This window comes from Lolium perenne, unplaced genomic scaffold (assembly GCF_019359855.2).
Source record: "Lolium perenne isolate Kyuss_39 unplaced genomic scaffold, Kyuss_2.0 unplaced45, whole genome shotgun sequence".
Lineage (NCBI taxonomy): Eukaryota > Viridiplantae > Streptophyta > Magnoliopsida > Poales > Poaceae > Lolium > Lolium perenne.
Window position 1 is genome coordinate 338106 of NW_027249003.1, and position 26160 is coordinate 364265.

Below are 26160 nucleotides of genomic sequence, written 5' to 3' on the forward strand. Positions count from 1 at the left end.
ATCGTGAGCAAGGCAGTAGGCAATGATTCCTACTATCTCATAGATGCCCAAGAGGCTAAGAAAAACAAGCCGGACAAGGCTGACGAGGAGACTAAACGTCCCTGGAATGTCAGGTTACTCCGCCCATTTTACACATGAGAGGAGGAATGTATGTATCCCTTGTATCCCTTTTGTGAGTTATGAAAAAGCTTGCGCCAAGAGCGCCGTATCCGACAAGTTTTTCGCGTATTTTACCTTGTTTCGCCAATTGGCTTGAACCCTCTCACGCGGCCGGCTCAGTAACGTGATCCGGTTTCCGACAGCCGGCTTCCGATCCAGCTACAGACCGCAACCCGGCTGTCCGGCTGGCGGGAGTAAGGCCTAGGGAGCCGGCACGCGAAAAACGACTAAGAGAAAGAGTAAAAGCGAGTTGACTTGCAACTTTTCACAAAAGTGCCGGATTGCCGAATTCAGCTCGTTCGACTGAAATACTGTCGGCCCCACCCAGTGGCCCGCTCTTGATCCGGCGACGGACCGCAAGTCGGACGTACGACCGGCAAGGGCACAGCCAAAGAGTGGGGCGGATGGGAAAAAGCGAACGAGTCGAAAGAAAGCAACTCGGCACATAATTGGTTAACAAACACATTAAAGTGTGGCATAATTAAAAGGCGATAATATTGTCTTACATCTGCACCCGGCATCCCGGGGATTTAATAAATTGTCTTGCAAAGGAACAACTGAAAAGCAGGAAATCTAAGCCGGAGGGGCATCAGTGGAGCCGGCGGCCGGGTCGTCCTCAGGCACATCTTCCGCCTCCTCATCATCCATGTATTCTCCATCGGATGGAGGAGGGTTCGGGTCCGCGACGAAGAGCGTCTTGTCGACGAAGTCGGCAATGGTGCTGGCTCGAGCAAGGCGGGCGGCCTTGAAGTCGGCTGGGAGCTTGTCCTCCACGCCGGCTCGCCGGAACTCAAGCTGCCCCAGGTCCACCTCGTTGTACCAGGAGAGGACGAAGGACAGCGCCATATCGGCACCGGCGTGCGTGGCCGACTCCTTCCAGTCGAGGAAGCGGTCCGGCGCCTGCTCCATCGAGGAGATGAGGCCGGAGATGTCTTGCGGCGCCGCCTCCCCAGGCCACAGCATGGGCACCAGCTCTTCGGCCGCCTTCCGCAGCTCCCAGCCGAGCTTGGTGACGGGCTCGATGCGGGCAGCCATGGACGCCAGATGGTCCTCCATGGAGAAGTACTCCGAGCTGCCCTCGCCGGTTTCCCGCCTCCTGGAATCGCGCGCGACGCCAACGGCTGCCAAAGCCGCCTCCTGCGTCTCCGGGAAGGCCGCTGCAAGAAGAAGAAGAAGCAAGTCAGAAACCATCAAAGCCGAAATAAGCTGAAAAATGCAAATTTTCGAAGTCCTAAACCAAAAGGAAAAGCCTGGCGGCAGCCGGCAAGAACCGACTGCCACCAGCCCAAAGATGAGGATAACGAAGAAATCAGAAGTTTCTGCTGCCGGCTACCAACGAAAGTCGGCAGTCGACAGCCGAAAGCCGGCAAAGGGAAGGAACATAAAGATGCACTCACCCGCCAAGCCGCGATCAAGCGCGCTAAAATCGTCGGTCCAACGCTTTGCGGTAGCCGTCAGCTCTGTGGACTTGGCAGTGACCTCCTCCTGCAGCGCAAGCCGCTGCTTCTCCACCTCCGACAGCCGCCGGCTCAGATCATCCACCTTCTCCTTCTCCGCCGACCTGAGGGAGTTGAGCTCGGTGATGTGGTTCTTCTCCAGCAGGCGCAGCCGTGTCAGCTCCTGCTCAGCCAGCTTGAGCTTGCCGGCGGCGGATCGGCCCGCCTCCTCGCTCTCGGCGCACTGCGCGCGAGCGGCTCGGAGATCCGACTCCAGCTGCGGGACTTTGGCGGCTTCAGCTGCGGGGCGGCCGGAAAGAAATATCAGCCAACCAAGATTAAAAAGAAAATAAGACATCAAGTCGAAAGAAGCGTAGAGCTCACCCTTGACGACCTCCAGCTCACGAGCCAAGGCGGCCCGCTCGATCTTGGCCCGGTGGTAGCTGGTCACCACCTGGTTGTACAAGAAGGTGCGCCGCTCCTCAACCGTCTGAAAGAATCAGTTGTTTAGACGAAACCTGGACCGGCTTCAGGCAGCCGGCCCACGTCTCGGAGGGCTACCAGGACAAGAAAATCGCAGAAGAAAAGAAAACACACCTTCTCAGCATCCTCCAGCGTCGCCAGCTGGGCAAGGGTCTCGGCGGCCTTGGTCTTGAGGCTGGCGCGATAGCCGGAGAAAAGCATCTTCATGGGCGCCGTGCCAGGCTGCCCCTCCCGGCTGAGTACCTCGCAGGAGTTCGCCTGATGCCATGCCTTCTCCATGGTTCCTGCCGAGCCGAAGCTGGAGTCGGAGGCGGACGGCACAGCCACCAGCCGGGCACCCTTGGCCACGTGAAGGCCCTCAGACGGGCCCGCTGCGCCCTCCGTCCTCACCAGCGCGCGCGAGTCAGCGCCCTCCGTGCGCGCCGGCTCGTCCCTAGCCGGCTCCTGCCTGGTCAGCTCGTCCCTCGTCGGCTGCGGCGGCGGCGTCGCTCGGGCGCAGCGGATGGCCCAGCCGGCCCGGTCGTCTCCGGCGCACAGGGCGCCCCCTCGGACTCTCGTCCAACTCCACCACGATGGGCCTGCTGCCTGCTCCGGCCGCAGGCGGCGCGGCCCTGCCAGCGCCAGTCCTAGGAGCAGCCCCGCCGGCTCCGGCCCCGGCTGAAGGCGGCATGCCCCGCCCGGCCCCAGCGGCTGGGTCCAGAAGAGGTGTCCGGCGCGGGAACATGTCGTCCAGCGTCGGCTGCCGCGTTGGCTCGACCCGCATGCCGCGATCGGGCGCGGAGGCCAGCGGCACGGCAAAGGAAGACGCCCCTGTCGCAGGCGGCGGCGGCGTAGGTGCGCGCGAGGAAGGCTGTGGCGTCTGCTCCCTCCTCTGGCGCGGAAGCGGCGACACCACGCGTGGAGCTTGCCGGGAGCCGCCGCCCTGGGCAAACTTGATAGGGGCCCTAGCCGGATAAACAGAAAGATAATAAGCACAAAAGTAAGGAAAGAAAAGGAATCAAACAAGAAAAAGAGAGAGAGAACTCACCCGGCTTGCTCCGGGACCTTCTTCGGCTGATGCCGGCGCTGTTACTTCGCCCTCGACTCCGCGGCGGCGGTGGAGCCGGCTCTCTTCGTGCCCTTGGGTGCCGAAGTCGCCGTGGTGCTTGGCGGCCTCGTGCGCAGAGGCACGGCGGGGATTGGCCCCGTGCCGGACGTCGCCGGCTCCTCCTCCTCCTGGTGCTCTGGTGAAGGGGGCGGATTGTGCTCCCCCTGGCCGCCTAGATCAGGCGCCTGCGGCAGGTCGTCGTCGCCGGCATGGTCGCCGGCTTGGTCAGCCGGATCGACGAGATCCGGCGTCCACCTCTTCGTCGCCAGGTCGCCGTCCTCGGCGTTCTGGCGCTCAAAAACCTAGAAAGACAGAAAAACATGAGCATATGACAAGCCGGAAGTCGGCAGAAGAAAAAGGAAGTCGGCCTCGCAGCCGCAAGCCGGAAAATGGCAAAGACACAAAGCTTACCCGCGCCGGTGGATGGTTCCTGTCGCAGGGCACCAGCCCGTAGCTCCAGTCCTCCGCCAGGTTCGCCTTGGTGATGTGGTTCACCCGGCTGGCCACCTGGGCCTTGGTGAGCGGCACCTTGGACGTCCGGTTCGGATCGAACCGGCCGGACATGTGCCCGATCTTGTGGGTGCGCATCTGGAGCGGCAGCACCCGGCGCTCGGCGATGGTGCAGAGGAGATCTTCGGCAGTCAGCCCGCCTTTGGTGGCTGTCGCCAGGAAGTCCCAGAGAAGGTTCACCTCCGCGTCCGGGTCCGTCGAGCGGGCGTTGTGGCTCCAGTTGATCCGGCCGACTGGAGGAGCCGGATTGAACTCCGGCAGGTTGATCCGGTCGACAAGCTCCCCCTCGTTGCGCACGTAGAAGAATGACATTTGCCAGTTCTTCACCGAGTCGACGGTGGGGATCTTGGGGAAAGGCGTACCAGGCCGGGTGTAGATCGAGGCGGCGCCGCAGGCTCGCAGGCGGCCGTCGTTGGTCTGCGCCTTCAAGAAGAAGAGCCGGCTCCAGAAGTCGATGTCGGGCCACAAGCCGGCGTAAGCCTCCATGAACGCTACGAAGCAGCTCAGGAGGACGCACGCGTTGGCCGGCAGGTGGTGCGGCTGGAGGCCGAAGTGGTCGAGGAATTGCCGGAAGAAGGGCGAAGCCGGCAGACCCAGCCCGCGATCAAGATGCGCGCCGAAGACGACGCGCTCGCCGGGCTCCGGCTCGGGCTCCACCTCCTCAGCGGGCACCCACGTGATGACCGACTGCGGGATCCGCCGGAGGCGCACCAGGCGTTCGATGTCATCCTCCCGCATGTAGGAGCCCCTCCACGATCCGCTGGGGGACGCCATTGACGAGGACGAGGAAGAAGATGACCAGGAGAGGCTGAACGGCGAGGAAGAACCTTGCGACCGCGGCGGCGACAACGGCGGCTGAGGACGCTCCGTCGAGATGCGCGGCCCCGTGGCGCCGGATTGACGGAGTGGCGGCGGTGGACCGGTGAAGATTTGCCCGCCGGAGTTCGCCAGCGGAAGAAGTTCGTCGGAGCAACAGCAAGCTCGAGCGCGCAGAAGAGGGAAGCAGGAGCGCGAAGAGGGAAGCAGGAGCACGAGGAGGAAGAAATGGCAAGTGGCCGCCTCGAGGCGCTCCCCCGCGGCATTTATAGCCACCCGACGCGGGCGGTTGGCCTCCAAGTGGCGGTCGTGGGCCGTAACTCCTCCCACGTCGCCGGATTTACTGCGCCGTAACTGCGCCGTAACTCCCCCCACGTCCACGACGGTTACCGAAAACGGCCACACCACGTCGCCCACTACCGCACCGGATCCGGGGGAACATTGATGTGACCAGACGAACCGACTGACGGGCCAGGCGTCAGACCCGTCAAGTCGGGCGCAGGACCCGAGGCGGCGGAGGCTCCGGCGCGCCGCAAGCCGGAGCCGGACCAAAAGCTCCGCTCGAACCAAAATTCATCAGCAAGGCGGAGGCGCCGTCAGATCTTGCAAGAAAGCAAAAACTGTACAAGTGTAAAAAGCGGCCGGCTGGGAAGCAGCCGGCAGGAACGAGCCGGATGAGGGCGCAGCCGGCTGAATGGAAATTCTCAGTCGGCCCCTCCAAGTGCCGTCTAATATATTCGAGAAGCCAGGAAAACCTGCCTAGGTCCTTCTAAACGCAGGACCTTGCCAGCTTCGGGGGCTAATGTCGGGGGGAAGACCCCGGATAGGGCAATGGACGCGGAGCAGCCGGCTGGCCACTGGCCGGCTCGCGGCAAGGCCGGCTGAGGAGCAGCCGGCTGGCGCCGTGGCCGGCTGGTCCGGAAGCCGGTTGGCTCTAGGTCCTAGTCGGCCTGGCTGCGGCCACCAATGCTGTAGCTGGGCTGGCTTCTACAAGCCATATCCGACTGGGGTTGGTACCTCAGACCGACTCGAGGCTGGCGAGTCTTGCACTGGAAGGAACCGGGTTGGTGATCCGGGTTCCCAAAGTCCACGCTGACTCCATCTTCCGTAAAGCGCGGGGCACTGTGGAGCAATAGTGCCACGCGCCGGACAGGCCGTCAGAGCTTACGACGATCCGTACTGGCTACAGCGGCTGACGGCGACAGGGACGCCTCCTCCATACCGCTGACCGTGGCAGCCGGATGGGACAGGCCACGATGCTCAACCACTCCTGACGTCACCGCCTCGGGAAGGAGCGGAAGCCGAAGCCGGCCAAGCCGGCCAGTAGACTATAGGGTCTTATATGTAAAGTGCCGGTGCCTATATAAGCCGCACTACCCCCTCTCGTGCAGGGGATCGATCATTTATTGCTTTCACCTACCTGCAGAGCTGCCCTGTGAGAGAGACCATCGTCTCCCTTAGCCTCTCAGGGCCAGCCGGACACAGCTCTAGGAGCACCACTGTACTGTGTGATCATCATATACACTCATAGCAGGAGTAGAGGTTTTACCTCCACCGGAGGGCCTCGAACCTGGGTACGTCGCCGTGTCGCTCGTGCCCATACCCGCTTCCGGATACCGCCGTGAGATCCCTCAGGAACCACTTCGATTAGCCACCCTATGGCATATGCCGTGACGATACCACGACAAATAACATAATATGGTGTCCCCATGGTGGACATGTGTCGAACGAGGGGTTTTCGGACGAAAAGAGGGCGAAATCGCCAAAAACTGACCAAACCACCATGGATTTGGGGCATGATTTGGCACCCTTGTGCACATTGTGATATCACACCTTGCTTGCTATGGGTTTTGATTTTTTGGAGTTGGTGGCATGGTGTCCCCATGGTGGACATGTGTCGAACGAGGGGTTTTCGGACGAAAAGAGGGGGAAATCGCCAAAAACTGACCAAACCACCATGGATTTGGGGCATCATTTGGCACACTTTGTGCACATTGTGATATCACACCTTGCTTGCTATGGGTTTTGATTTTTTGGAGTTGGTGGCATGGTGTCCCCATGGTGGACATGTGTCGAACGAGGGGTTTTCGGACGAAAAGAGGGCGAAATCGCCAAAAACTGACCAAACCACCATGGATTTGGGGCATGATTTGGCACCCTTGTGCACATTGTGATATCACACCTTGGTTGCTATGGGTTTTGATTTTTTGGAGTTGGTGTCTTGGTGTCCCCATGGTGGACATGTGTCGAACGAGGGGTTTTCGGACGAAAAGAGGGGGAAATCGCCAAAAACTGACCAAACCACCATGGATTTGGGGCATGATTTGGCACACTTGTGCACATTGTGATATCACACCTTGCTTGCTATGGGTTTTGATTTTTTGGAGTTGGTGGCATGGTGTCCCCATGGTGGACATGTGTCGAACGAGGGGTTTTCGGACGAAAAGAGGGGGAAATCGCCAAAAACTGACCAAACCACCATGGATTTGGGGCATGATTTGGCACACTTGTGCACATTGTGATATCACACCTTGCTTGCTATGGGTTTTGATTTTTTGGAGTTGGTGGCATGGTGTCCCCATGGTGGACATGTGTCGAACGAGGGGTTTTCGGACGAAAAGAGGGGGAAATCGCCAAAAACTGACCAAACCACCACGGATTTGGGGCATGATTTGGCACACTTGTGCACATTGTGATATCACACCTTGGTTGCTATGGGTTTTGATTTTTTGGAGTTGGTGGCTTGGTGTCCCCATGGTGGACATGTGTCGAACGAGGGGTTTTCGGACGAAAAGAGGGGGAAATCGCCAAAAACTGACCAAACCACCATGGATTTGGGGCATGATTTGGCACCCTTGTGCACATTGTGATATGACACCTTGCTTGCTATGGGTTTTGATTTTTTGGAGTTGGTGGCATGGTGTCCCCATGGTGGACATGTGTCGAACGAGGGGTTTTCGGACGAAAAGAGGGGGAAATCGCCAAAAACTGACCAAACCACCATGGATTTGGGGCATGATTTGGCACACTTGTGCACATTGTGATATCACACCTTGCTTGCTATGGGTTTTGATTTTTTGGAGTTGGTGGCATGGTGTCCCCATGGTGGACATGTGTCGAACGAGGGGTTTTCGGACGAAAAGAGGGCGAAATCGCCAAAAACTGACCAAACCACCATGGATTTGGGGCATGATTTGGCACCCTTGTGCACATTGTGATATCACACCTTGGTTGCTATGGGTTTTGATTTTTTGGAGTTGGTGGCTTGGTGTCCCCATGGTGGACATGTGTCGAACGAGGGGTTTTCGGACGAAAAGAGGGGGAAATCGCCAAAAACTGACCAAACCACCATGGATTTGGGGCATGATTTGGCACACTTGTGCACATTGTGATATCACACCTTGCTTGCTATGGGTTTTGATTTTTTGGAGTTGGTGGCATGGTGTCCCCATGGTGGACATGTGTCGAACGAGGGGTTTTCGGACGAAAAGAGGGGGAAATCGCCAAAAACTGACCAAACCACCATGGATTTGGGGCATGATTTGGCACACTTGTGCACATTGTGATATCACACCTTGCTTGCTATGGGTTTTGATTTTTTGGAGTTGGTGGCATGGTGTCCCCATGGTGGACATGTGTCGAACGAGGGGTTTTCGGACGAAAAGAGGGGGAAATCGCCAAAAACTAACCAAACCACCATGGATTTGGGGCATGATTTGGCACACTTGTGCACATTGTGATATCACACCTTGCTTGCTATGGGTTTTGATTTTTTGGAGTTGGTGGCATGGTGTCCCCATGGTGGACATGTGTCGAACGAGGGGTTTTCGGACGAAAAGAGGGGGAAATAGCCAAAAACTGACCAAACCACCATGGATTTGGGGCATGATTTGTCACACTTGTGCACATTGTGATATCACACCTTGCTTGCTATGGGTTTTGATTTTTTGGAGTTGGTGGCTTGGTGTCCCCATGGTGGACATGTGTCGAACGAGGGGTTTTCGGACGAAAAGAGGGGGAAATCGCCAAAAACTGACCAAACCACCATGGATTTGGGGCATGATTTGGCACACTTGTGCACATTGTGATATGACACCTTGATTGCTATGGGTTTTGATTTTTTGGAGTTGGTGGCTTGGTGTCCCCATGGTGGACATGTGTCGAACGAGGGGTTTTCGGACGAAAAGAGGGGGAAATCGCCAAAAACTGACCAAACCACCTTGGATTTGGGGCATTTAACGTCACCACATTACCCTAGAACAGAAGTTTCACTTGGAAAAAGGTTTGACAACCTCTTAGTGCAATTAGGTCAACGTAGGTTTCACCAAACACTCAAACTTTCATATAAAATTGAAAATTTGTTGAAATCTTTCCAAACCTTGTGTATTGGCCAATGTGTGGCTAACACTTTCCATGGAAAATAACAAACTAGAAAAAAAATTGGCATAAGGGTGCATCAACATGTGGGTAATGACGCTAGCATGCTATCTTGGCAGTTTGGTTTGAAAATTTTCAAAAATTCATCCCCTAAACTCAAGAAGAGGCTATGTGTGATCACTAATTCGTATTTCAAATATTTTAGAGTTTTTAATACCCATACTGAAAATTCTGTGCCAGCCCATCCGTCATGCGTGGGACCCATGTCAAAGTAATGGGAAAGTGGACTCACTACATGCAGCAATCCACGTTTTCACACCCACGCGTCGTACGTAGGAACCCAAACGGCAGCACCTACTGTATATCCATCGGCCCCATCGTCTCTCCCACCCGCAACTTCTATTCCCCAATCTCTGGCGAAAAACCCTGCTTGCACCTCCACCAGCGCAACACCGACCTCCCCTTCCACCGAAGATCCCGAAGATGAAGCGTGTTCGCGGAGACGAGCCGGAGGCGAGTGCGGTCGTCAACGTCGACAGAGGCGACGGCGATGGTCCGGTAGTAGTCGACGTCGCGGAGGCGGGATCTTCTTCCGCAACTGGAGCCGCTCTTCGCCGCGCCGTGACCGTGGAGGGCTCCGCCCAACCGGCCGTGGTCGCCGTCGCTGATGAGGCCACGGGAGACGTCCTCGCTCCCGCGGCACAAGCAGATGACCAGGGCTTCGATCCGAATGACCCGTTCTACCGCCACTCCAGGCAGTACCGCGAGCTATATGGCCCCAGAGAGTGCGACGAGTTCGAAGAGGAGGCCTCCGACAACTGCAGCGAGGTACTCTACTATTCCGATCGATCCCCTGTTTTTCTTGATCTTACTGTTCATCATAGGGTTTGCTCATAGGGTAGATTGATTTGCCCTGTCAACGACTTCTTGTACAAATTGATGATTCTGGGGTTCTTGCTCATCTGATTTATGGTTTGTAGTTACTAGATCTGTAATATTTGATGCACATCTTGATTCAACTGTAATGATTCCTTTTGTGTGATGAATGATACCTGCTTAGTGTAACGCTCACTGCATTTCAAACTTAAATTCATCCGAATATGAATCATACCAGAGTGATTATGATTACAAGAATTATATTATAGGTACTATTAATTGATCTGATACATGGATTTTATAATCACCATTTGTCTTAAACTGGTGCTTATTTATACGATGAAAGCATAGTGTGTACATCATTTTAATTTGGGGAACAAGTGAATTATCAGTTGCATGTAATTTATGACCATAATTTTTGTTCAATTCCTGCTTATTGACGTCATGAATCCATATTGTTTTATGTATCTGTACATCTTATGGGAACAAATGATTGATCCCTGATCCATGAAATTTATAATCACCATTTTCTCTTAAATTGGTGCTTACTTATAATACTGAAATAATGATTGGACTACCCATGAACAAGTTGTGACAACAGTTTAAATTGTTGGTTATTTATATTAGTGAAGTAATTATGTATGGTTGGATCTGGATCATAAATGTTGATTCTACATGATTAATTCTTAATAATGTTCATACAAAAATATTTAATGCTTCAATTGTATTTCAGTTAATTTCCTTCTCTCACTTCTTCTTTACTTTCAAAATCGCAGGAAGACTCTGAGGACGTTGACAGCGACAAGGAGGACCGGGACCGGAAGAGCCGCTTCGTTCTGAAGAAGCTGAAGACTGGCCAGATCCCTTTCCGTCGTAACGGAAAGCCACATTGCCCATTCTGCGGCAGGGTTTTCCCGAACGATCTCGTGTGTCTGATCCAGCACGCGACAGGAGTTGGAAAAGGTAGCAAGCAGAAGCACAATCCTGCTAGCAAGGCGAAGCACGCTGCCTTTGGCAAGTTCCTCAGGGACTACGTCAGATCGGCCTCAGCCCGCTCGGCGGTCCAGCTGGTGGCCCTCATGGTCTCCACTAAATTTAGTTTCTGTTTAGTTGTTCCCCCGAGGTTCATGGTTAAACTATGTCATGTTTCAAAGACTATGTTCTACTTTTGTTATTTGGAACCTGGGCAATCATACCCAGTTGTTTAACTTCCAGCCTAGTGGGCTTGTTCTGTTTTTCCCAAGGCCCAGGGAAGTACATATTAATTTGCAAAAAATGAATAATTAAAATCAGTGAAAATTGAACTGGCAGTAGAAAAAATGCAGGACCAAATAGTCAATCGTAAAGTTTACCCCCTACATAATCCCACTATACAATCCCTTCACACAAGAGCGGCCAGGGTAGCGATATGACATAAACACACAATGGGCACACACAAATTGTAGACTAAAACAATTATATCATATGATAAAGATTATATCATAGGATATCAACTGAAACTTCAATACCACCACGGCCGCCCTGGTTGAAAAGAATGAGAACAACATTCCCAGATTCAAAGTTATACTCCTTAGTAAACTCCGACCAGCAGGAATCGAACTTCATCCTTCCATCAGTAGTAGTGTAGTATGCACCCTGAGGGTGGTAGCCATAGTCATCAACAAAAAAACATGCATCCCCGCTTTCAGAGATATTCAAGGACCTAACAACTTCCTTCGGTATACGCTGAATAATAAAAATTAAATTATATATGGGAAGGATATAAAGGATAACTAAGATTACATAAAGAAAACGAGAATTATACCAGTCCATTGCCCTTCAAATCAGTATTCGTCAAGGTGTGCACAAAAACAACACCAAGACCAAGACCACGCTCACGGAGAAGTTGTTCCTTCTTCAATGTTTGAGCAGTAGTAAGCATAACACCTTTAGTGTGGACAACTGCAGTTGGAATTTCTGCATACAAATTTAAAATTAATAAAAGAATAAAAAAAGAGGAGATATAACATCAGTTATATTAAAAAAATGGGCAACACATGGTAAAAGATAAAACAGAATTACCATCGACACGATGCTTTTCAGTGCCATCAGGACCTACTGCAAAAATCCCAAACAGTTCAGGAGCACTATCAAACCCAAACATGATACAGTCACCAACTTTCAGGTCGTAGTCATGAAGAAATTTTTGGTATCCAGTACCAAAAACACGTGTCTTCGAACTGCCTTTCTTAACATGAAATTTGTACTTCACTTCATCCGATGTAACGACAAAGAAGATATTACCAACAAGGTTGTTGAACTGCCTCCTCACAAAACAAGGCACAGTCTGAAAAAACAGTAGAACAAAAATGCAGAAAATAAGGATATAGTCTAGAATCTGTCAACAAAAAAGATACATTCTAAAAAAGGATATATACCATAAAGTCATCAAATCTGCTTCCAAGATAACAACGAAATGAACTGAGAGTCTCCCGCCTCTGCTGACAATGATTGCCCATCGAACCACAAACAACACAGTTCATCCTGTGTATATTTAGCAATTACCAAAGCTAGTAAAAAATACAGGTAGGTAGGGCATATTCATAGAAATCTATCCATAGATCTGAAACCATACACACATATATCCATAGATCTGAACAAACAAGATTATTCAGAGGACAAAAAGGATTTTCAACAAACAGAGAAAAAGGAGGTGAGGTGAAGTAGTGACATGTAAAAACATATTTTCCTACCTCTCAAAACAAACGAAAATCTTCAGAGAGAAAAGAGTTTTTCAGCAGAAAAGAGAGAGAAAGAAGATGAAGGAGACTTGCTTCACCGCATGAACAAGGGAGGGCAGAAGGCAAAACCAACCAGGGGCATTATAAATACAATAAGTAGTAGTAACTGCCTACAACCGCTATTTAATGAGGCTGTGGGGTAGATGGTGGTTGCTATCCTGTAAGTTATTCAAAAGTCAAACACAAAGTAACTCATGCAAAAATACATTGAATCATAAAGTTGCACTTCAAAATTATTTAAAACCATATGATTTACAACTTCAAATGTACAACAAAATGTTGACTACATGCCTTTGTTCGGACTATAGGTTAGGTCAGAACAATTATGGCATGTTAGTCATTTTTTCAACATACATAAAAAACAAATGCTCATTTGTGGACGAAGTGCACAATTATACCAAAGTAGGCATCACTTCAACACATCAAACTACACCAAACCTCATGAAAAATTTAAATTTGAATTTTGCACATGAATGTCACAACATTTACTCAGTCCCACTAGTTACTGATGATTTTACATTGAATTTAGCATTTATTATGAGTTTTACTCGTTTTCTGTCATTTTTTAATAAAAAAATCAACAAACACCTAAAAATGTCAGAAAAATCTGAAACTCCTTAGGCACACATACCTACCCTTCATGACCACTCACAAAAATTTGCAGCTCAATCTGAGTATTTGAAGTGCAGCTTGCTTGAAAAAGAGCCCTTCACCGACATGATCGATGTGGGTCCACACATGGATCGACCCAACCAACATGAGGTTCCACAAGTGTTTTCAGACAAAATCTCACATGTGTGAACAATAACATGTATATGTGGGATGTGTTCTCACATATACCTCACATGCAAAACGTTTTACAACTTCCGGGGTCGACGATTCGACCGTTCTGCCGAAAATGTCCTCACTTGTGTAAATTCACATCAAACTACACCAAACCTCATGAAAAATTTAAATTCGAATTTTGCACATGAATGTCACAACATTTACTCAATCCCACTAGTTACTGATGATTTTACATTGAATTTAGCATTTATTATGAGTTTTACTCGTTTTCTGTCATTTTTTAATTAAAATATACATGTACAGTTCCATTTTCAGAGTAATATTTTTTCTTTCACGGCAAAAACTTGTTCCCTCCAAATTGTAGTACGCCGGCTGCCAAAACGCCCAAATTTTTTGTTCCCTCCACTCCTCCCGCGCACCCCACCTATCAAATATTTCGCCCTCCCTTATATACGTCGTGCCTCTACCCCATGATTTACGAGCATCTTAACTACCCACACACCCGACCTCATCCTCTCGTGCTCACCCCGATCCGGTGTCTTCGCCGGACGTTCATCCATCTCGCATCTATCTCCCCGGCCGGTGGTCGCCATGGCCGGCAGTCGTCGAAACGTCGGGGTGAAGGAAAATCGCACACACACGCCGAAGAAGGCGCCCGGCTCGAAGAAACGCCAAGGTAAATCTGTCGGTGATCGGCTTGTTGTTGTGTTTTTCGGATGGTTAGATCGAGAGATCGGTTTTACATGTCTACCACGCCCGTTTGACCTATATCTAGATCTTGCATATTTGATAGATCCAATCCCGACATCATACGTATAGGGTTTATCGTTTTTATTGCAGAGACAATCATGCCGTGCTATACAATCTTTGCCATCCCGCTGCTGTACAATCTTTTGCATAGACAATTGTTTGCCGAAACACTTAACTGAACTAATTCCAGCCGTTGCCGAAAATAGCCTGACGAGCTACAGTGAACAACGACATTGCTTCAGACTTTTATTCGTCGCCGTGAGGGAAGCAGAGTTTGATCTAGAACAATTGTTTGCTGTTTTCTATGGAACTAGTTAGTTTGCACGTGCAATGCACGTCTTAACAATGTAATGAAGTTTTTTTAATCATGTACTTTGTTTCATCAGCCTATTTATTTCCACAATTTTTGTTTATCTATGTCTTTCAAAAGTCAAAAATCAAATTTCAGCACATATCTGAACTTCTATCAGCACATATCTGAACTTCTATCAGCACATATCTGAACTTCTATCGGTATAGGACTGAACTACCGATACCTCATTATGTGTCAATTATTTGTTACGAGTAGATATCTAAAAGCACATGATGTCCCTTAGCCTGCCATATGCCCCCTCTTATGTTTTGTTCGCCGACATCATACGTAGACTCTTATGTTTTCAATCATTTGCTGCTGTACAATATTTTGGAAAGACAATTATTTGCTGTTTTCTATGGAATTGGCCCCCTCTTATGTTTTGTTCACGCTCCGCTCTTCCGATTATTTCAGCGGAGACACAAAACCCCGTCAAGCCGGCATATGAGCTTGCCAAGGAGAAACAAATGCAAGAAAATGTAGTACGCATGGAAAAAAATTTCGCTGAAAAATATGGACCTGCCCACAAATTTCAGAAAGATTTCTCTGGTTTTGCATGTACATTAGTGTATGGTGGGGTACAAATAGGAACTAGTAACAATCTAAAGGACACAGTCTGCGAAGAGATGGAGGTCGAAGAGGACCCCTCGTATGAACCGAATCCAGAAGAGATAGCTACTGCTGATGATGATCTTCATTCAGATGAGGATCAGCGCACTGTCGGCAAAACTTCAGCTCAGGTCTGTGGAACTATGTCTGAACTATGATAGGAAATACGTACATGCTAAATGTTTCCTACTAATGTAGCCTCTACTTTGCTTGCAGATAGTTGCTTCTTCTGCAATAGTTGCACAGAAGAAGCGATCCATACCTGAAGTTGCACCATCCAACATTGCAACAAGATCAATGGCAACAACTGAACCTAAAGCTGGGTCATCTGATGAGCCGACGGCCACTGCTGGTCTGAACACTGAAGGAGCACCCTCACCTAACCAGATCATGACATCTGGAGGCAGCACCTCATCTCCTGAGGACAATCAAATTGTAAACTTTGAGCGGCAAGGTATGAAAGTTTGTAAAAACTAAACACTGTACCGCATATTTTCATATAAAAGAGAATCATTTCATATCTCTTATTTCAGAGACATTGACAACATCTGGCGGTAGTAAGAGAAAGAGAGGTGGACGCAGACGTACCATGGGCCATGGACTACATGAGTACACAAGAAGAAATGGTGGCAATAAGATGCCAATTGAATTCACTGCTGGTGTCAGGAGACCCAAGGATTATGTCCAGTCAGCAAAGCTGAGCAATGAGGTTGGTATTCACATCCGTGAAAAAATGCCGCTTGCAACACACTGGACACAGTACAAGAAAGATGACACTCTCAAACATGTCATTCCTCATGCTATAAGTACAGTAGCGGTGAGTCCTGTACAATCTTGGTTTAAACTAATTAGTATGCTACATGATCATCTATGTAAGAATCTACTGATTAATGCATCACTATTTTGAAGGGAAAGTTTAATATGGACAAAAATGATGAGGTGGCTCAAGATGTGTGCACTGATATGCTGCAAGTTAGTATTCGGCAGTTCCGATATAGGCTTAAAAAGGAGTATTGGCCGAAAATTAAAAATCTCACACTGGAGCAAGCATATCTCAAGAAGCCAGGTCATGTAGAAGAGAAAAGCTGGAAAGAACTGGTGAAAAGATGGTTTGATGAGAAGTACCAGGTACATAAACGTTATTGCTTTCAGTAACAGCTACTGAATTCTTACATTTCTCTGATCTGGATAAATAAAATGCATGTACTGAACATAGGGACTGTGTGTAATAAATGGAAAGAACAGAGAAGCTGTGAAACAGTTCCATACCACTGGATCTCGAAGCTATGTTGCTCACTGGGAACATCTAGTAAGTGTTCTGAATTTCTCAATACAGTTCATACTTCTGTCATACACAGTGTACAATGGTAATGTGCATTCTACATTTTTTCAAGCAGAAGGCTAAGCAGCAGGAAGAAGAAACCTCTCCAATTGAATTTTTTAGAATCACACACACTAACAAGGATAACATTATGAGTGCTGAAGCAAAAAGTGCATATGTAAGAAATATTTCTTATTAGCACAATATAATATAATCCAGTTTTGTATGTTGTCCATGCAATGATTGTAATCTTTATGCAGGATCAAATGGTGGCAAAAAAAGCGGCGCCACGCAATGAAGATGAACCTGATTTGACTGATTTGCAAATTGTTCAGCTAGTTCTGAGCGAGAAAAGCCCATCCACCACCTGCAACAGCACATTCCTACCAAGATTGGGCGTCGCAACAAGTTCCAGGAAGTCTTCTGTCTCAGCTACACGCATCCGAGAGCTACAACAAAGACTGGCAGATCAAGAGCAGAACTCCATACAGGCAGCTGAAACGTACCACAGTGACATGCAGGCAAGACTGCAAGAACAAGATGAAAAATTTGAAGAGATCAGGAAGAAGCAGGAGGAAGAACTTGAAGCTGTGAAGAAAGCCCAAGAAGAAAAGACTCTGGCTTATGAAAAGAGGCTGACAGAAATGGATGCCGTGCTTAATTTGCTCTTGAGGACATCCCAGCCACCATCCATGTCTCAATCCCAGGGCAACTAATCTATTGCACCACCGTCCTACAACATTATTAATCATAGGTCTTTTAATTTCTTTGTGTTCCAATTGTAATTTTCTTATGAATCTTTCGGTCTGTGAGAGACATATATACTTCTTGTGCCACCATTTAAGTATGATATTTATTGTCTACTTTTTGATATTTCGCCAGTTTTTTGTTTCCCAAATTTCGCAAATAATTCAAATGCTCTCAAATTTTGTCAAATTCAAAAGGTGACGGAAAATGTCACAACGTCACTATTAAATGAAACCACGTGGCACCAATTTCTGGTCCCACTTGTCAGAATTTGTGGGTCCCACCAGTCAGCATTATTGGGACCCATATGTCGGCAACAACCTGGTCCCACTTGTCTGAATTTTGTGGATCCCACCGGTCAGAATATTGTGGGTCCAGCTTGTCATAATATTTTGTGGGTCCCACCAGATATCCATGTCAGCGCCGTCGGACCCATGTTGTCAGAAGCCAAATGGACCCACATGTAAGGCCACGTATGCTTTTTTTGGACCAATCAGAAGCTTCCCAAGATTTAGATATTGACGAAAGTTGCAATTTTTCGTGACAAACCTGTCTGTCAACAATGAACCTTTGATGTTGACGAATTTGCAGGTCATTACCATCAAACATTTGACGTTGACGAAAAAATGCATACCGTCACCCCCGATATTTTATGACGGAGCTTCCTTGACGAACCCCATGACGATCAAATTTTGTCACCGCGAAGTAATCCTTGACGAAAATTGGCCTTAACATGACGAAAGTGATTTGTCAAAAAAAATGTTTTCCTTTGTAGTGAGTAATTTCATCTTAGATCCCAAAGAGATTTTCAATGCTTTCTAAACGGCCTCAATCGGAGCTTGTTCTTATTCATGTTGTTACTCTTAACTACTTCCCTCTTCTAGATGATGCCTATAATCAATTTCGTCACCGTATCTTCTCTAATGTGACACCAACACCCTATCGTAGACATCCGTATCAGGGGCGTCTATGACCTGGATAGCATCGGGATGAAATAGCCCATGCAAAACCGAACAGTAAAAACAAAAAAAACTTGTGTTTTTTGCATACTTGTTTGTTACTTTGGGTTAGTCATTTTGGGGGTCGAGAGTTTCAACACGTGTGAGGGGATGTGTGCGTACATTAAAATTTATATAGATCGTGAGAAAGTGAAGTAATTTCATCTTAGATCCCAAAGAGATTTTCAATGCTTTCTAAACGGCCTCAATCGGAGCTTGTTCTTATTCATGTTGTTACTCTTAACTACTTCCCTCTTCTAGATGATGCCTATAATCAATTTCGTCACCGTATCTTCTCTAATGTGACACCAACACCCTATCGTAGACATCCGTATCGGGGCGTCTAGGACCTGGATAGCATCGGGATGAAATAGCCCATGCAAAACCGAACAAGAAAAAGAAAAAAACTTGTGTTTTTGCATACTTGTTTGTTACTTTGGGTTAGTCGTTTTGGGGGTCGAGAGTTTCAACACGTGTGAGGGGATGTGTGCGTACATTAAAATTTATATAGATCGTGAGAAAGTGAAGTAATTTCATCTTAGATCCCAAAGAGATTTTCAATGCTTTCTAAACGGCCTCAATCGGAGCTTGTTCTTATTCATGTTGTTACTCTTAACTACTTCCCTCTTCTAGATGATGCCTATAATCAATTTCGTCACCGTATCTTCTCTAATGTGACACCAACACCCTATCGTAGACATCCGTATCTGGGGCGTCTAGGACCTGGATAGCATCGGGATGAAATAGCCCATGCAAAACCGAACAGTAAAAACAAAAAAAAAACTTGTGTTTTTTGCATACTTGTTTGTTACTTTGGGTTAGTCGTTTTGGGGGTCAAGAGTTTCAACACGTGTGAGGGGATGTGTGCGTACATTAAAATTTATATAGATCGTGAGAAAGTGAAGTAATTTCATCTTAGATCCCAAAGAGATTTTCAATGCTTTCTAAACGGCCTCAATCGGAGCTTGTTCTTATTCATGTTGTTACCCTTAATTACTTCCCTCTTCTAGATGATGCCTATAATCAATTTCGTCACCGTATCTTCTCTAATGTGACACCAACACCCTATCGTAGACATCCGTATCAGGGGCGTCTAGGACCTGGATAGCATCGGGATGAAACAGCCCATGCAAAACCGAACAGTAAAAACAAAAAAAAAACTTGTGTTTTTTGCATACTTGTTTGTTACTTTGGGTTAGTCGTTTTGGGGTCGAGAGTTTCAACACGTGTGAGGGGATGTGTGCGTACATTAAAATTTATATAGATCGTGAGAAAGTGAAGTAATTTCATCTTAGATCCCAAAGAGATTTTCAATGCTTTCTAAACGGCCTCAATCGGAGCTTGTTCTTATTCATGTTGTTACTCTTAACTACTTCCCTCTTCTAGATGATGCCTATACTCAATTTCGTCACCGTATCTTCTCTAATGTGACACCAACACCCTATCGTAGACATCCGTATCAGGGGCGTCTAGGACCTGGATAGCATCGGGATGAAATAGCCCATGCAAAACCGAACAGTAAAAACAAAAAAAACTTGTGTTTTTTGCATACTTGTTTGTTACTTTGGGTTAGTCGTTTTGGGGGTCAAGAGTTTCAACACGTGTGAGGGGATGTGTGCGTACATTAAAATTTATATAGATCGTGAGAAAGTGAAGTAATTTCATCTTAGATCCCAAAGAGATTTTCAATGCTTTCTAAACGGCCTCAATCGGAGCTTGTTCTTATTCATGTTGTTACTCTTAACTACTTCCCTCTTCTAGATGATGCCTATAATCAATTTCGTCACCGTAACTTCTCTAATGTGACACCAACACCCTATCATAGACATCCGTATCAGGGGCGTCTAGGACCTGGATAGCATCGGGATGAAACAGCCCATGCAAAACCGAACAGTAAAAACAAAAACAAAACTTGTGTTTTTTGCATACTTGTTTGTTACTTTGGGTTAGTCGTTTTGGGGGTCGAGAGTTTCAACACGTGTGAGGGGATGTGTGCGTACATTAAAATTTATATAGATCGTGAGAAAGTGAAGTAATTTCATCTTAGATCCCAAAGAGATTTTCAATGCTTTCTAAACGGCCTCAATCGGAGCTTGTTCTTATTCATGTTGTTACTCTTAACTACTTCCCTCTTCTAGATGATGCCTATACTCAATTTCGTCACCGTATCTTCTCTAATGTGACACCAACACCCTATCGTAGACATCCGTATCTGGGGCGTCTAGGACCTGGATAGCATCGGGACGGAATAGCCCATGCAAAACCGAACAAGTAAAAACAAAAAAACTTGTGTTTTTTGCATACTTGTTTGTTACTTTGGGTTAGTCGTTTTGGGGGTCAAGAGTTTCAACACGTGTGAGGGGATGTGTGCGTACATTAAAATTTATATAGATCGTGAGGAAGTGAAGTAATTTCATCTTAGATCCCAAAGAGATTTTCAATGCTTTCTAAACGGCCTCAATCGGAGCTTGTTCTTATTCATGTTGTTACTCTTAACTACTTCCCTCTTCTAGATGATGCCTATACTCAATTTCGTCACCGTATCTTCTCTAATGTGACACCAACACCCTATCGTAGACATCCGTATCAGGGGCGTCTAGGACCTGGATAGCATCGGGATGAAATAGCCCATGCAAAACCGAACAGTAAAAACAAAAAAAACTTGTGTTTTTTGCATACTTGTTTGTTACTTTGGGTTAGTCGTTTTGGGGGTCAAGAGTTTCAACACGTGTGAGGGGATGTGTGCGTACATTAAAATTTATATAGATCGTGAGAAAGTGAAGTAATTTCATCTTAGATCCCAAAGAGATTTTCAATGCTTTCTAAACGGCCTCAATCGGAGCTTGTTCTTATTCATGTTGTTACCCTTAACTACTTCCCTCTTCTAGATGATGCCTATAATCAATTTCGTCACTGTATCTTCTCTAATGTGACACCAACACCCTATCGTAGACATCCGTATCAGGGGCGTCTAGGACCTGGATAGCATCGGGATGAAATAGCCCATGCAAAACCGAACAGTAAAAAGAAAAAAAAACTTGTGTTTTTTGCATACTTGTTTGTTACTTTGGGTTAGTCGTTTTGGGGGTCGAGAGTTTCAACACGTGTGAGGGGATGTGTGCGTACATTAAAATTTATATAGATCGTGAGAAAGTGAAGTAATTTCATCTTAGATCCCAAAGAGATTTTCAATGCTTTCTAAACGGCCTCAATCGGAGCTTGTTCTTATTCATGTTGTTACTCTTAACTACTTCCCTCTTCTAGATGATGCCTATACTCAATTTCGTCACCGTATCTTCTCTAATGTGACACCAACACCCTATCGTAGACATCCGTATCAGGGGCGTCTAGGACCTGGATAGCATCGGGATGAAATAGCCCATGCAAAACCGAACACAAAAAACAAAAAAACTTGTGTTTTTTGCATACTTGTTTGTTACTTTGGGTTAGTCGTTTTGGGGGTCAAGAGTTTCAACACGTGTGAGGGGATGTGTGCGTACATTAAAATTTATATAGATCGTGAGAAAGTGAAGTAATTTCATCTTAGATCCCAAAGAGATTTTCAATGCTTTCTAAACGGCCTCAATCGGAGCTTGTTCTTATTCATGTTGTTACTCTTAACTACTTCCCTCTTCTAGATGATGCCTATAATCAATTTCGTCACCGTAACTTCTCTAATGTGACACCAACACCCTATCATAGACATCCGTATCAGGGGCGTCTAGGACCTGGATAGCATCGGGATGAAACAGCCCATGCAAAACCGAACAGTAAAAACAAAAACAAAACTTGTGTTTTTTGCATACTTGTTTGTTACTTTGGGTTAGTCGTTTTGGGGGTCGAGAGTTTCAACACGTGTGAGGGGATGTGTGCGTACATTAAAATTTATATAGATCGTGAGAAAGTGAAGTAATTTCATCTTAGATCCCAAAGAGATTTTCAATGCTTTCTAAACGGCCTCAATCGGAGCTTGTTCTTATTCATGTTGTTACTCTTAACTACTTCCCTCTTCTAGATGATGCCTATACTCAATTTCGTCACCGTATCTTCTCTAATGTGACACCAACACCCTATCGTAGACATCCGTATCAGGGGCGTCTAGGACCTGGATAGCATCGGGATGAAATAGCCCATGCAAAACCGAACAGTAAAAACAAAAAAAACTTGTGTTTTTTGCAAACTTGTTTGTTACTTTGGGTTAGTCGTTTTGGGGGTCAAGAGTTTCAACACGTGTGAGGGGATGTGTGCGTACATTAAAATTTATATAGATCGTGAGAAAGTGAAGTAATTTCATCTTAGATCCCAAAGAGATTTTCAATGCTTTCTAAACGGCCTCAATCGGAGCTTGTTCTTATTCATGTTGTTACTCTTAACTACTTCCCTCTTCTAGATGATGCCTATAATCAATTTCGTCACCGTAACTTCTCTAATGTGACACCAACACCCTATCATAGACATCCGTATCAGGGGCGTCTAGGACCTGGATAGCATCGGGATGAAACAGCCCATGCAAAACCGAACAGTAAAAACAAAAACAAAACTTGTGTTTTTTGCATACTTGTTTGTTACTTTGGGTTAGTCGTTTTGGGGGTCGAGAGTTTCAACACGTGTGAGGGGATGTGTGCGTACATTAAAATTTATATAGATCGTGAGAAAGTGAAGTAATTTCATCTTAGATCCCAAAGAGATTTTCAATGCTTTCTAAACGGCCTCAATCGGAGCTTGTTCTTATTCATGTTGTTACTCTTAACTACTTCCCTCTTCTAGATGATGCCTATACTCAATTTCGTCACCGTATCTTCTCTAATGTGACACCAACACCCTATCGTAGACATCCGTATCTGGGGCGTCTAGGACCTGGATAGCATCGGGATGAAATAGCCCATGCAAAACCGAACAAGAAAAACAAAAAACTTGTGTTTTTTGCATACTTGTTTGTTACTTTGGGTTAGTCGTTTTGGGGGTCAAGAGTTTCAACACGTGTGAGGGGATGTGTGCGTACATTAAAATTTATATAGATCGTGAGAAAGTGAAGTAATTTCATCTTAGATCCCAAAGAGATTTTCAATGCTTTCTAAACGGCCTCAATCGGAGCTTGTTCTTATTCATGTTGTTACTCTTAACTACTTCCCTCTTCTAGATGATGCCTATAATCAATTTTGTCAACGTATCTTCTCTAATGTGACACCAACACCCTATCGTAGACATCCGTATCAGGGGCGTCTAGGACCTGGATAGCATCGGGATGAAACAGCCCATGCAAAACCAAACAGTAAAAACAAAAAAAAACTTGTGTTTTTTGCATACTTGTTTGTTACTTTGGGTTAGTCGTTTTGGGGGTCGAGAGTTTCAACACGTGTGAGGGGATGTGTGCGTACATTAAAATTTATATAGATCGTGAGAAAGTGAAGTAATTTCATCTTAGATCCCAAAGAAATTTTCAATGCTTTCTAAACGGCCTCAATCAGAGCTTGTTCTTATTCATGTTGTTACTCTTAACTACTTCCCTCTTCTAGATGATGCCTATACTCAATTTCGTCACCGTATCTTCTCTAATGTGACACCAACACCCTATCGTAGACATCCGTATTAGGGGCGTCTAGGACCTGGATAGCATCGGGATGAAATAGCCCATGCAAAACCGAACAGTAAAAACAAAAAAACTTGTGTTTTTTGCATACTTGTTTGTTACTTTGGGTTAGTCGTTTTGGGGGTCAAGAGTTTCAACACGTGTGAGGGGATGTGTGCGTACATTAAAATTCATATAGATCGTGAGAAAGTGAAGTAATTTCATCTTAGATCCCAAAGAGATTTTCAATGCTTTCTAAACGGCCTCAATCGGAGCTTGTTCTTATTCATGTTGTTACTCTTAACTACTTCCCTCTTCTAGATGATGCCTATAATCAATTTCGTCACCGTATCTTCTCTAATGTGACACCAACACCCTATCGTAGACATCCGTATCAGGGGCGTCTAGGACCTGGATAGCATCGGGATGAAACAGCCCATGCAAAACCGAACAGTAAAAACAAAAAAAAAACTTGTGTTTTTTGCATACTTGTTTGTTACTTTGGGTTAGTCGTTTTGGGGGTCGAGAGTTTCAACACGTGTGAGGGGATGTGTGCGTACATTAAAATTTATATAGATCGTGAGAAAGTGAAGTAATTTCATCTTAGATCCCAAAGAGATTTTCAATGCTTTCTAAACGGCCTCAATCGGAGCTTGTTCTTATTCATGTTGTTACTCTTAACTACTTCCCTCTTCTAGATGATGCCTATACTCAATTTCGTCACCGTATCTTCTCTAATGTGACACCAACACCCTATCGTAGACATCCGTATCAGGGGCGTCTAGGACCTGGATAGCATCCGGATGAAATAGCCCATGCAAAACCGAACAGTAAAAACAAAAAAAACTTGTGTTTTTTGCATACTTGTTTGTTACTTTGGGTTAGTCGTTTTGGGGGTCAAGAGTTTCAACACGTGTGAGGGGATGTGTGCGTAAATTAAAATTTATATAGATCGTGAGAAAGTGAAGTAATTTCATCTTAGATCCCAAAGAGATTTTCAATGCTTTCTAAACGGCCTCAATCGGAGCTTGTTCTTATTCATGTTGTTACTCTTAACTACTTCCCTCTTCTAGATGATGCCTATAATCAATTTCGTCAACGTATCTTCTCTAATGTGACACCAACACCCTATCGTAGACATCCGTATCAGGGGCGTCTAGGACCTGGATAGCATCGGGATGAAACAGCCCATGCAAAACCGAACAGTAAAAACAAAAAAAAAAACTTGTGTTTTTTGCATACTTGTTTGTTACTTTGGGTTAGTCGTTTTGGGGGTCGAGAGTTTCAACACGTGTGAGGGGATGTGTGCGTACATTAAAATTTATATAGATCGTGAGAAAGTGAAGTAATTTCATCTTAGATCCCAAAGAGATTTTCAATGCTTTCTAAACGTCCTCAATCGGAGCTTGTTCTTATTCATGTTGTTACTCTTAACTACTTCCCTCTTCTAGATGATGCCTATACTCAATTTCGTCACCGTATCTTCTCTAATGTGACACCAACACCCTATCGTAGACATCCGGATCGGGCGTCTAGGACCTGGATAGCATCGGGATGATATAGCCCATGCAAAACCGAACAAGGTAAACAAAAAAAACTTGTGTTTTTTGCATACTTGTTTGTTACTTTGGGTTAGTCGTTTTGGGGGTCGAGAGTTTCAACACGTGTGAGGGGATGTGTGCATACATTAAAATTTATATAGATCATGAGAAAGTGAAGTAATTTCATCTTAGATCCCAAAGAGATTTTCAATGCTTTCTAAACGGCCTCAATCGGAGCTTGTTCTTATTCATGTTGTTACTCTTAACTACTTCCCTCTTCTAGATGATGCCTATAATCAATTTCGTCACCGTATCTTCTCTAATGTGACACCAACACCCTATCGTAGACATCCGTATCAGGGGCGTCTAGGACCTGGATAGCATCGGGATGAAACAGCCCATGCAAAACCGAACAGTAAAAACAAAAAAAAAACTTGTGTTTTTTGCATACTTGTTTGTTACTTTGGGTTAGTCGTTTTGGGGGTCGAGAGTTTCAACACGTGTGAGGGGATGTGTGCGTACATTAAAATTTATATAGATCGTGAGAAAGTGAAGTAATTTCATCTTAGATCCCAAAGAGATTTTCAATGCTTTCTAAACGGCCTCAATCGGAGCTTGTTCTTATTCATGTTGTTACTCTTAACTACTTCCCTCTTCTAGATGATGCCTATACTCAATTTCGTCACCGTATCTTCTCTAATGTGACACCAACACCCTATCGTAGACATCCGTATCAGGGGCGTCTAGGACCTGGATAGCATCGGGATGAAATAGCCCATGCAAAACCGAACAGTAAAAACAAAAAAAACTTGTGTTTTTTGCATACTTGTTTGTTACTTTGGGTTAGTCGTTTTGGGGGTCAAGAGTTTCAACACGTGTGAGGGGATGTGTGCGTACATTAAAATTTATATAGATCGTGAGAAAGTGAAGTAATTTCATCTTAGATCCCAAAGAGATTTTCAA

General features: G+C 46.3%; 2 protein-coding genes across 2 annotated transcripts; both read right to left on the minus strand.

Moving 5' to 3' along the window:
* Positions 1–522: 522 nt before the first annotated feature.
* LOC127322762 (uncharacterized) lies at positions 523–2357 on the minus strand. Its single transcript, XM_051351180.2, has 3 exons — positions 2322–2357; positions 1557–1644; positions 523–1316 (listed from the first exon to the last, which is right to left on the minus strand). Exons 1-3 carry the CDS (start codon positions 2355–2357, stop codon positions 733–735), a joined length of 708 nt encoding a protein of 235 aa, XP_051207140.2. The 3' UTR covers positions 523–732.
* Positions 2358–3146: 789 nt separating this feature from the next.
* On the minus strand, positions 3147–3771 carry LOC139834381 (uncharacterized). Its single transcript, XM_071824832.1, has 2 exons — positions 3577–3771; positions 3147–3467 (listed from the first exon to the last, which is right to left on the minus strand). The coding sequence occupies exons 1-2, from the start codon at positions 3751–3753 to the stop codon at positions 3147–3149; spliced, it is 498 nt and encodes a 165-aa protein (XP_071680933.1). The 5' UTR covers positions 3754–3771.
* Positions 3772–26160: the final 22389 nt, after the last annotated feature.